Source organism: Bombus bifarius, unplaced genomic scaffold (assembly GCF_011952205.1).
Source record: "Bombus bifarius isolate JDL3187 unplaced genomic scaffold, Bbif_JDL3187 scf7180000008045, whole genome shotgun sequence".
NCBI lineage: Eukaryota > Metazoa > Arthropoda > Insecta > Hymenoptera > Apidae > Bombus > Bombus bifarius.
The window spans coordinates 282,600-294,528 of NW_022884411.1; the positions used below are offsets into that span (position 1 = coordinate 282,600).

General features: G+C 41.1%; 3 protein-coding genes across 5 annotated transcripts in view; 1 reads left to right on the plus strand and 2 right to left on the minus strand.

Moving 5' to 3' along the window:
* The first annotated feature begins 200 nt into the window (after nt 1-200).
* On the plus strand, nt 201-1,313 carry LOC117207725 (U6 snRNA-associated Sm-like protein LSm5). Its single transcript, XM_033448192.1, has 3 exons — nt 201-748; nt 841-1,037; nt 1,148-1,313. The coding sequence occupies exons 1-3, from the start codon at nt 703-705 to the stop codon at nt 1,178-1,180; spliced, it is 276 nt and encodes a 91-aa protein (XP_033304083.1). The 5' UTR covers nt 201-702; the 3' UTR covers nt 1,181-1,313.
* On the minus strand, nt 648-2,627 carry LOC117207727 (serine/threonine-protein kinase mos). The gene is made up of 4 exons (XM_033448195.1): nt 2,391-2,627; nt 2,122-2,312; nt 1,663-2,045; nt 648-1,602 (listed from the first exon to the last, which is right to left on the minus strand). The coding sequence occupies exons 1-4, from the start codon at nt 2,471-2,473 to the stop codon at nt 1,297-1,299; spliced, it is 963 nt and encodes a 320-aa protein (XP_033304086.1). The 5' UTR covers nt 2,474-2,627; the 3' UTR covers nt 648-1,296.
* A 69-nt stretch (nt 2,628-2,696) lies between these two features.
* The window catches only part of LOC117207720 (band 3 anion transport protein), a 46,717-nt gene continuing 37,484 nt past the window's right edge, over nt 2,697-11,929 (minus strand). For 2 of the 3 annotated variants that reach the window (XM_033448181.1, XM_033448180.1), the window contains 6 exons: nt 11,554-11,919; nt 9,423-10,110; nt 8,938-9,000; nt 7,071-7,665; nt 5,882-6,986; nt 2,697-5,795 (listed from right to left, as the gene is read on the minus strand). In XM_033448181.1, the coding sequence (XP_033304072.1) occupies nt 5,123-5,795; nt 5,882-6,986; nt 7,071-7,665; nt 8,938-9,000; nt 9,423-10,110; nt 11,554-11,919 (3,490 nt within the window). In that variant the 3' untranslated portion in view covers nt 2,697-5,122. The remainder of the gene's footprint in view (nt 5,796-5,881; nt 6,987-7,070; nt 7,666-8,937; nt 9,001-9,422; nt 10,111-11,553; nt 11,920-11,929) is intronic. The other variant, XM_033448182.1, reaches the window with a different exon arrangement.

The following is an 11,929-nucleotide window of genomic DNA, read 5'->3' on the forward strand; positions in this document are numbered from 1 at the left end:
CAATACTTCAGTCAACGTCCAAAATTTTGATGTTGCTTTACCGACTTCCATGGTTGGCAAAGTTATGCATGTAATTTCCCTATATATGTATTTCCTAGAATAAGCGTTAGCAATTGGTACTTACAGAGAGGAAATCTCTGGTACTTGCACGGACAGAAGAATCCCCACCGTAAACAGTGGTTTCATGGTAAGGCGATCTATGAACGTAGAAATTCGTAAAAACTACATCAAATACAAAATATCGTACAAATATCGAAATAATCTAAAGGTGGAGTAAACATTGCTATCTGTTTGTGCTTTTACGAGATTTATAGTACAATACGGTTTTACTTACCTACTTACAAGTTGACAAGTTGATACTAAATTCGAAATTTATGAAAATTCGAAAAGTGAAAAATTCATTCAGGATGTGTGATGGAATATTTCGGTGGTAGATAATCGCAAAAATTCTAACTTAATCAAACGATAGTATACATATAAGACTATCATTTTCTTACTATGATTAACAGATATTATTTGCCTACGCCTACACATGTTCTAGATTTTGGAACATTGATTGTATTGTTGCTTATAGCATAGATGGCACCTCGGTGGTGTTTTCAGGTATTATCTTATTCCCGCTATTTCTCGATGAAATAAAGAATAACTTGTGCTGTTATTTTTATTTTTAATTATCTTATATCTCACTAACGCTTTCACATTATGACGAGTTCTGTCAGTACAAATCCATCAACATTATTGCCTTTAGGTAAGATGCGCCTTGTTTACAAATTTATATTTAACCTCACTTTTTTGTTTTGGTTATCATATTATTAATAATTAATTTTCATTAATTTTCAGAATTAGTTGACAAATGTATCGGTTCTCGGATACATATTATTATGAAAAACGATAAAGAAATTGTCGGCACCTTGTTAGGTTTTGATGATTTTGTAAATATGCTGCTCGAAGATGTGACAGAAAGCGAAGCAACACCCGAGGGACGAAGAGTCACCAAGCTTGATCAAATACTGCTTAACGGAAGCAATATCACAATGGTTAATTTATTTTTGTACTTTTAACGATTTAAAATACCTTCTTGAATACAATTATTATTAAAACTATTTATCAGTTTGCTAGTTTTATATAACAAACCGTTTTTTTGCAGCTTGTACCTGGTGGAGAAATGCCTGACACGTAAAAAAGTAACTTTCTCTGGTATATTTTGTACAATAAAAATTTGATCTGTAATTTACGCGTATCTACTACAGAATATTAAAAATATCTGTCGATTAAGAATAATAATTCAAATAAATATTAAGAACAAAGTAGCATATCGATCTTGCTTATTACTTCGTTGGTTGTAATTCTATCAGTAGCATTTTGTGACCACATTTGTCTATACAATGTTTTATAGACACCTTGAAATTCATCATCGATATTATCATCTGTAGGGCGATGTCCCTTCACAGAAAGATAAATAATCGTATGACTGTGTAATCCAGCAAATGGCAGTTTTCTAAATAACATTTGCCAAGCTACAATTCCTAAAGAGTAAATATCTGCTGCAGGAGTCAGTTTATTTTCTTTTATTACTTCTGGAGCAGCATATCCTGGTGTACCCTAAGAAAAAAGATCTTTTTCTTAATAAACGATATAAATGATTATATAGTAAAAACATACGTGAAATTTATTAATTCCATTTGACTCTTCTATTAATACGGAACTACCAAAATCTGTAAGTTTTGGTTGACCGTCTGCAGAGAGTAATATATTTTTAGGCTTGACATCTGCATGAATGACACCAGCGTTATGACAAAATTGCAAAGCATAAGTTATGTCCTTTAATACACAAATTCTTTTGGTTTTAGTTAAGACCGTTTCCTCTAGATATTCTTGTAAAGTAGGGCCGCATAACTCCATTGTTATTAAAGATAGAGAAGCACCTTGTTCTATCATTAGCACTTTCACGATATTAGAATGTCTTAACAAAGAAGCATGTTCTTCACCCTTCAATGTATTGAAACATTTTTTTGTTTGCATCACTTTAGCTGCAACTTGATCACCTATCAAGAATTTAGTATTCAAATGTGTTTAGTTCTGATAATAATTAATTAGAGAAAAATACTAATGACATTTTACCTTTATACAATGCTTTATACACAGTACCAAATCCTCCACTTCCTAGACATGTACCAGTTTTAGCGGGTAGACCATTTTTCAATATTTTTTGTCTATTGGGAGTATCGATATTAAAAGGAGACAGTTGATTTCTCTTCTCAATACCTTTTCTATATGTCTCTTTTATAGGAGTCTTTGGACTTAGCAAAGTTCTATGATAATGCAACATTTAAACAAGTGAATGCTTTATACAAGTGCTGCAAACAAGTGTTGCTTTAGTATTGTACTACCTTCCATCCACGTTTTTTAATATCTGGGGTGATATGTTACAAAATTTCGTTGCCAATTTTTGAGGTGAAGCCATTTTGTACATCAGAATTACATATAGTCGCCTAGTTTCTTGATACTTGGCAATACAGTAATAAAAGTATATATTTTTTGTTTCCAATGTGTCATGAACTTTAAGTAAACATTAAGAGAATAAACAACAATCAAGTGACAATGAATAAGCATGGAAGTATAGAAACAATGTAGTATCATAACGATTACAAACTTGAATTTGAAATGCAAGGACGTAATTTTAAAAGGCTACAAAATGGAGGGGAAATAAGATGTTTTATTTGTTTGTTTTCTAATATAAGGCATAAACCATCTAATAGGAGCCTATTACTAATTATTACTTTTTAATACTGTATGACAACTAGATTATTTACAATTCTTTTATGAATTCATAACAATTCATACTTATCATGATAATCTTTCAATATAGGTAATATCAGTAGTATGTATATAATAACATGTTAATGTCTAGACATATCTAATGAAATTCTGTGTTATTTCATGCTAATAGTACATGCTCGTAAGTACTACTACCGTGTGTTTTTACAATTCTGGCCCTCTATCACAATTATGCAGCGCAATGTTATTGTTGATTCGTAGCTTTCGTACTTTTGTATAAACAAATAATAAGTAATGCGATTATATATATTTTTTCTTTATGGAAATATTAAGATTAGGTCTGAGTGTTATTTAATAAAGTACTTCAGCGGATTAGCAAAATATTTTAACCGATTAAAATAGAATGTCTTTCTTTTTTTTATAACAGCATCTAAAATATTAATTTTAGTAATTTCTTTTTATTGCATGTATTCAACATACGATGACATTATTATTATTATCATTATTATTATTATTATAGCTTGGTCTTGTTTAAAGTTTAAAAATTATTCATTTGTAACATCAACTATTATTGTAAAATTAACAATCACCACAAAATAATTGCCAATACTGATCAGTTATGAAATAAAGTATATAAGTAAAGGCGAACGTTTAAAGACTTCACCACTGGCGCAGTTAGGTCTCGTCAATGTTAATTTTGCTTATATATTATCTTTAAATAAATATACGACGACAAATTTAAATAAACTCTGTTTGAAATATGTAAAAATGGCTTAAAGTCGATCTAAGCTTTCTCAGAAATATGTAGAGTTCTTTTAACCCTACTCTACTAATCAAAATATTCTTTTCCTGAATCTAACAATGTTACACGATGCTTCTCTAGATGTGTGTTTGGAGTAGTTCTTTGTTTGCTTAAATAAATTTATGCTATTTTTAGAATCAAATATATTCAGCGAACAAGAAATATGAAAAAGATATTAAAAATTTTCAATGTCGTACGACATTATCACTCAAAAAATATAGTAAAAAAGAATTATAATAGAACTAATCATGCAATACAGACAAATGTATAAATATTTTTTATTGCGTAAAAATCTACTGCCGCATTTTTACTCTTATTTATAATACGAGGGATTGACTTAAAGTGTTGCCAATGGCATACGAATATAACTTCTACTGTCTAAGAAACTACATATTTATGGAAAGATTTTCACGAAAGAAGAAAATTTTCCATGGGAAAAGAATCGATTTGTAATTGGCAGAACAATAAATTTGACGTTTAAGTACATATAGTCGAAATATAATGAAATCTGTCGTTATTTACGTTTGTAACATTCAAGTTCGTTTTTAAGTTATTTATAAAATATCGTTTTCATCTAGGAATAGTGATTAATATTGGAGCACATATTTAACGGATATTGCTAAATGATTGTAATTCTTCGCACGTCGTGCTAACGAGATACGGTCCTAAACAAATTGTAATGTAAGACTTTTAATATCGGTCGATGAGAGCAACTAATGACAACTATTCGAACATTTCCTTATAAAAGATTTAGTTTTCATTCGTCTACGTTAGCTCTGCATAGACGGACCAGCACCATTTTGTAATTTATGACCTTTTGATTTGGCACTCTCGCATCTCGTGCCTTTACGCCTAAATTTTCCTGAGCAACGTGTCGTTCATCACCGTCCTGTGTAGAGGCATTCAGAGGCACCTTTTTTCCCACCAAGTCGAAAAGAAGATGAAACGAATCTTGAAGTTTCCACTACGATTATGTTAGATAGTATGTAGGTATCGAATGTCGCTTGCATTTTATTTCCTACTCCGTAATAAATGAACTTTCTTCGACAACAAACTATACCGATTCTAATTAGTTTGTATCCAAACTGAAGCAATGACTCTCGATGGTTGTGATTTGATAAAATTTAGTTGTTCAAGTACCTACACATATCCGACGCAGGCGTGATAACACATCTTTTCGTTTCATCTTGTTCACATCATCCTCGATTATTTACAAATTTTGTAGTACAAAATAATCTTTACGAATTTAACGAGTTAACACCACCATTGGGAATCAGACCCCTCTTATTTATCTCTTATCTACGCTCCCTCTTAATTCATTGGTATACATACATATTTGCTCTTTCACGAAAATAGACTCTTTTTTTTTTCAAGAATTCGCGGTAGTATTCAGAGTCGCTCTGATACGTGACAGGAATTGGAAGTAACAGAAAGCACGAATAGATCCTTTGGACAGAAGGGAGAAGAAGAAAACGATGCGGGCGTGGGGATAGAGGAGGAAAGAGGGGAAGTATTTGTTGGACAAGTCGAATAAGGCACTATCTAACCAGGTAACGGAGCTTCCTCGTAGAAATCTGGCTCGTCCTCGGTACTCTCGTGTTCCGATCCTTTGCTGTCGAGTGCCCTTAGCTCTGCGGCGGTAAAAAAATGCCTCATCTGAGCTCGTAGAGGTATCATGAGAATCAGGAAGAACGGAAGCGCCAAGGCCGCCCTGGTACTTTTCACGATCCACAGTATAGCCAGGCACAGAATTTGTACGAGGGTGAAGATGTGCATCTTGTACGTTTGTACGCGCCGAACGTAATTAGCCGTGCCATGGTGTTTCACCGGCATGAAAAACAATTTCACACGATCGAACAGTTGAACACCGTTCGTCGAGGAGATACCCATGTAGAGAAACACCCCCAGAAGGACGGACATTGGTACGCGTCGTAGAAGCGGCGCCATCAACACGCTTATGCCGATCAACACGGCGACTAATAGGGCGCTCACTCGTTGCTCCTTCACTTCGACGATGTGCGGTTTATCTCCGGGAGCGTGAGTGCGAGACATAACCGTCACCGCCGAGACGTGTGTCAGCGATCGAACCGAGGCAGCGCAACACCACGGGGCGCCCATTAAACCACAGCCGACGTTCATTAAGCACACTACCACTATATCCATGTGGTACCCGTTACCTTTCCGTAATTTACGTTCTTTCTTATCGATGATGAGTCTATAAAAAAGAAACAAGAGGGAATATTTAATAAGGCAAGGGGTTTATAACGGATCTGTTGGAAGAAGACGAAGACGACTACTTACTCGGAGATTTGAGTCTCCATGAAAACAAGAATATAAACCAACAATGCCGGCACGATGCAAGCCATAGCCATCCATAGAGGAATAGGTTTATGTATGCCAGCTGGTGACACGATCCAATCCCTATCGGGCATAGTCGGTGTTAAACCCTCCGGAACCAGTAGCTTCTCCGTCTTCACTTTGGCCAGATAATCGATCAACGCGAATACGACAATACTGATGGGCACGCCGAAGTCACCGAAAGCTCTTCTAGCACTTCGTCCGAGGTAATGACTGTTGCGGAAGATACGCAGGTAATAAGCACCGAGGAAAGTACCGAGACACAAAATAGTGCACATCAAGGCCGTGTTTGGTTGGTTCATTAATAAGCCAGCGGCGTTATGCGATGGTATCAGAGTTTGAGGTTTGTCCGATGAAATGCTAATTATTTCGCCGGTCTTTGGGGAAACGACCTTGATCTCTGTTACGTTCAGCTCTTCGTAAAACGTTTCGTTCGTCTCGGGGATGAAACTGTACTCGTCTAGCAGCGGATTCTTCACGAAGTAATTGTACAATTTGATAAACGTTTCAACGATATAAAGAATAGAGATTAAGCCCGTGAAGATCTCTTCGGTGAACCGGGTGAAGAGTCTGACCAGCACGGATCCCTCCACGCAGGCAATCGCCAAGGCTATGATGCCCATCCATATACCGACGTAGACTCTCACGGTCAGGAATTCTAGTCCGTTCGCGAGACAGAAATTGTACAAGCTTTCGTCGAAGAGCAACAAGGGGCCGGTCGTGCCGATGATGACCAGTGGCTGAGTGGAGAACAAAGCCATCACCACCCCGGTCCACGAGCCAGAAATCAATGTCTCGGAGATGCCGATAACGTTGTGCGTCTTGTCGCTCATCAAGCCACCGAACGTGATGGCCGTGCAGAGGGCCGCGAAGTACATGAAGATAGCCGCTGCGAGGCAAGACGAACTCAAGCCATCGGTGAAATCAGACAGATAGTAAGGATAGCGTCTCTTGATATCGTTGATGAGGCAACCGAACGGACGTCTGGTTCTTCGAAGCGGATCGTCGTCATCGGGAGGTTTCTTCTCTTCTTCGCCGGCAAGAAGAGCTGTGGCAAACAAGACGCGGATAAATCACGCGTGCCTATTCTTTTTCGCTGAATCTCGTTGGTCGAACGTTAAAGTCGTCTTACCTTTCTTCACAGCCATCTCGTTCTGAATCTGTTTGGTCTTGTCCTCGAGCGCTTTGGCCTTCCGCTTCCTTATGGCTTCGCTCTTCGCCTTCAGCTCGTTAAAAGGTAACAACGCCTGTCTCTCCCAATCTCCAGGAGGCAGAACGATCGAGTCGTCTAGGAATTCATTGATCGCGGACAGAAGCTCGCGTCTCTCGTTTGCTTTGTACGCGACTTTATGGAACGACGTATTGGCCATCAGCGTGGCGATCGATCTACCGATTTCGTGATAATCTAGGTCAGCGTTCCTCGGCCCCAGCAACGTGAACATGAATCTTACTGGTATCGTGACTTCCGTGATCGATGGAATGAACACACCCTCGGCGAGCCTGACGAACGCGATCGTCGGTTGGTCCAGAAAGTCGACCGCGCCGACCAGCACGACCGTCGCCTCGGCGCCAGCCGGGATCCTCTTCAGGATGTAGTCGTTGTGACTCTTTTTCAAGTCCTCGTTGCTGCTCGTGTACGTCAGCTCCTCCTTCATATCGACCACCGTGTGGTTGCTGTCCAAGGCCAAGTTCGACGATACGATCTTTGGTTTCGTGTCGTTCAGGTTCTACATAGAACAGGAATACAAGTTACAATCGTTCGAACAACGTCCCGGCCACTTGCAGTGTATGCATACGATGCGTTTGGACCAGGCAGAGGTTTTCAAAAAAGGATTTCCGTCCCTAATCGGACAAGCGAGAGAGAATTTTCCTCGCGCAGAGGCGGATGACGTGTTCTACGCGATCGTCCTTTCCTTATCCAATTAACAAAACGATCTGTCGGATCGCGTACCGAGTTCCATTCCCTCCGCCTCTGTTTTAAGCTCGAGGAAAAATCGCAGACACCCTGACAGACAGTCCGAGATACATACCGCAGGATAAAATGCTACTTAAAGTTCAACAGGTATATGTATTATACTAAGCGAGAATCCGTACAGAAACGAACAAAATCGTAAAAGGGACCATTAAACAGTTCTACGTAATGCAATAACGACACAAAGGAAACACATACCGAACGAAGAAGGCAAGAATTAAAAAAAAAAGAAAAAAAAACAACAAATAAAGAAAAGATTACTAAAGAGGATGAAAACAGAATAAAGAGAAACAGCATCGATCTGAAAAGTGAAATGCCAATGAATGAAAGTGCAATCGGTACGTAACGACCAAGCGTACGATGGTTACACCGTCCTGGCTCTGTGTGTGTCAACAGTGTATCCACGTTTGGTATTCGAAAATACCAAAAGAAGGATATTGAGAAAGCTCGTTGTGAACGACGAACGTAAGTGTGAAAAAAGAAAAAAAAAAAAAAAGAAGAAAGAATCGCAAGCCAATGGTGGGACGACATATATACCCATGGACTTACAGGTGTTGCGCTAAATACAAATCGCACGGAATAAGGTAGAGTTCTACGAGTTAAACGGCGAGATGCCATTCTCCTACGACATCCTCCCTAAAACTAATTCGCGTTACTGCTTATACGCGTAAACAATACGAAACGCTATTTACCGCGATCGATACTCTGCTATCTATGAAAATGGACATTGACACGATTTCTCCCGCGTAATGTACATGTGCATCCGCGTGTGAGACGTTTTCCCGATGCACACGATCAGACGGGAGAAGATAGGGAAGCGACGAGAAAAAATTGGGAAGACACACTCATTTCCCCTGTAAGTTCATGCCGAAAGATGTTAATGCGTAAATATCGGTACGTAGAATATAAAGTATAGTATATGTATGTATATATATATATCATATATATGATCGATGGTGGGCAAGCCGTAAACTAGCGATAAAGGTTGAAAATTCTGCGTTTGTAAGTCGGGAAACGAGAGATTTACATGTTGGGTTACATGGTTCTCAGAGGCTTCCCGTTCAGCGTCCTCTTCCTCCAGACAGACGGACTGTGGAAACAACATTAGGGCACACGGTCAGTCAGGCCTGCCGCTTCTACGAATTTCTATTGATTATTTCTCACGATATAAAGTTTTCTTTAGCATCGTTCAATTATTTATATAGCGGAAACTTTAGTAATATCACAGCTTAAAGTTGATCGAGCGAGCACGTTAATATTACAGCTAGAAGCAGTCTATCGACTTGGAACACGCGTTCGCACGATAACGTTGAGATTAGCATCTTCTCTTTTTTCCTAATAGCTACGATCGTTCGGGTCTCGATCACGGAACGAAACGAACATCGAGAACCGTACACGATGTTCGATACTAGAGACACGGCGCACGGTTATTGTTACGTATCGTTCGAGAGCGACCGTGTTTGAGCAGCTCGTCTAACGTGAAAAGGAGATTCTGGCGGCAAGAACAATTACCTGTAGACTGGTGTAGCTGGAATAGTTGCGTTTGCCGCCAAATCGGAAGCCACGATCGTGATCGTGAACGTGCCTGTGCCTGAGAAGCAGAGCTCTCATCACTACCGGCCTATCCTCCGCTAGAATCAGCTCCTCGATTACCATTTGCTCGACTACCCTATACGCCAGACCGGGCAGATCCTTCTCCTCGAGATCCAGAAGGACCACGCCGGTCTCCAGGCATCTACGTAGGTTCAGCAGAGAGTGGAAGCTCAAGGAGGCAACGTGGGGCCTGCCCCATCTGTCCGCGCCTTCCTCCACGTCTTCCTCGTATTTGATCCACCGAGCTGTTTCTCTCCATTCTCTCTCCTCGCCCATTCCGTACAGTTCGTCCAGCTGAACGAACACCTCGTGAGGCGAATGGTCGTACATCTTCTTGAAAGTATCGTGAGGTATGCCGCCTTCCTTTTTGCGGCCGATCTGCACCGTCGAATGGGCGGCCTTGTGCCGCCTCATTCCCCGCGGATCGTCGCTTCTGTGCGACTCCAGGTCGTCGATGTCCAATTCCTGCAGGGTACTCGCCTCTTCCGGTTGCACGCTCACTCTCCTGGTGAAGACGCTCGAGCCATCCGGGAGGCCGGCTCCCGATCGCTTCCTCCATTGCGGGTCCTCTTGGAGCGAGTACTTGCGCGACTTGTGATGGTGTCTTCTGCAACGTACAATTCAACCAATTTGTTACGCGTTCTGCCGCTATCGATGACGACTGCGTCGCATGTGCGCTGCTGTTATATCGCGATCGTCGGTCAGGGTTAGAGCAAATGTGATTTATGTTTCGTCAAGAGACGAGCGCAGCTACGAATAACGTCTATTTCGTTAACTCGGAGTGCGCGTGCCAGAACTGTTTTCGTGCTTTGTGCTGGCAGTTGGTCTATCTCGTCATCGACACAAATCAAGAGCAAGCGTTAGTCGCGGGACAAGTATTCATCACCTGATATTTAAAGAGTGGGTGCGTGATTGTGACACGTGTAAACTGCGTTTCTGCGGAGTATTCGAAACGCTGCGAATCTTTAATAGCGCTGCACTATATATACATATATACACATATATATCGATGAGATCTGACTAGAAAATCGATGAGATGTGCCGAAGCGTTCGCACGCACGTCTATCGTATGTTAAGGGAAACTCAAACAAGTACTTTTTCATTTGTTCCACATGACCGATGTGCAGGGTGTAGCGGTCCGGACGATAATCGAAACCCAAGGACATGGCTGAAGAAAGAAGAGATCGTTACATACGTAGCACTGCGGTCACCGTGAGACGGAGACGCGATCGGATTAATTAGAACAGCACGAAGACAGTGGCCTCAAGCAACAGACTGTTGTTGGGCGCTCGCAAAGTCTGCGTGAAACTCTGGCCGAAGGCCATGGCATTAGACAATAATTGCAAATTGGTTCGCGATTCCTTCCGCTAAATATTATGTCATAGAACCGTCTAACGCTGAAAGCGCGCCGAAATGTCCCCACCCTCGCTCGCTTCGCGTCCTCTCTTTCTGGGTACATTAATCAAAGAATCGAATATCCGCTCCTACCAATAGCGTTTAACGTGCGCGGGTTTTTCTCTCGATTCGAAAGACACGTGCGGTACATAGTTAGCGAATATATGCGGCAATTTGCACGCGCCTAGACAACTACGCAACTGTGCCGAAGAATACAGAAATAGGACGGTACGGACAGCGTTTGTTTGGTCGTTGACATCGAGTACATGACACATATGGTCGTTATTAACCGAGTAATCCGAGCTTACAAATGCCATATGAAAATCGTCGCGTTTGCGTTCCGACTAATTTCTTTGGCGGTAACGCGGGACCATCGCGGTTGATGCTTTCGTGTACGTAATTGCTGAAATACGATGTACACGACGACGTTGAACCGGCTTTCGTGCCGTATGAAAATTAGCCAGGAACGTCCGGATCGGTCGTTACGAGCAAATTATCGTCAATTCGTCCGACGTTTTAACGGATGATCCCTGTCGATTTTTCTCTCTGTTCGTGTTTCCACAAAATCCAGCCTTTTTACTTTCTACCAGCCTCTTTTACCTGTGTCACAATTGCGACCTTGCAAATTCATCGATATTCCACGCTTACGACTTACTTGTGCTCGTGTTTCTGATGCCTGCGACACTTGCGATCTTCGTCGTGGTTCACAGCTACACCTACGCTCGGTACCTCGTCCCTTTTGAAGGTAGGCACCTCCTCTTCCTTGATTTTTTCGAATTGTACTCGCGGACTGCCAATGGTTGGACTGTCGCTGATACCGGAAGCAGCCCTCTCCGAGATCGGCGCCTCGCTCTCGCTGCTCGCTACGTTCTCCGTTTCTTCGGTCGTCTCTTCATCCACGTTGTGCACACTCGACGAGTACAATCCGTTGTCCATCGCGTCCGTATCTTGTCCACCGCCATTTCCTGTCAACACCTGGCCGTTCTCTTCTTCCGGGCCAACCTCCGTCGTGGATCCTTCGCTGTAGACAC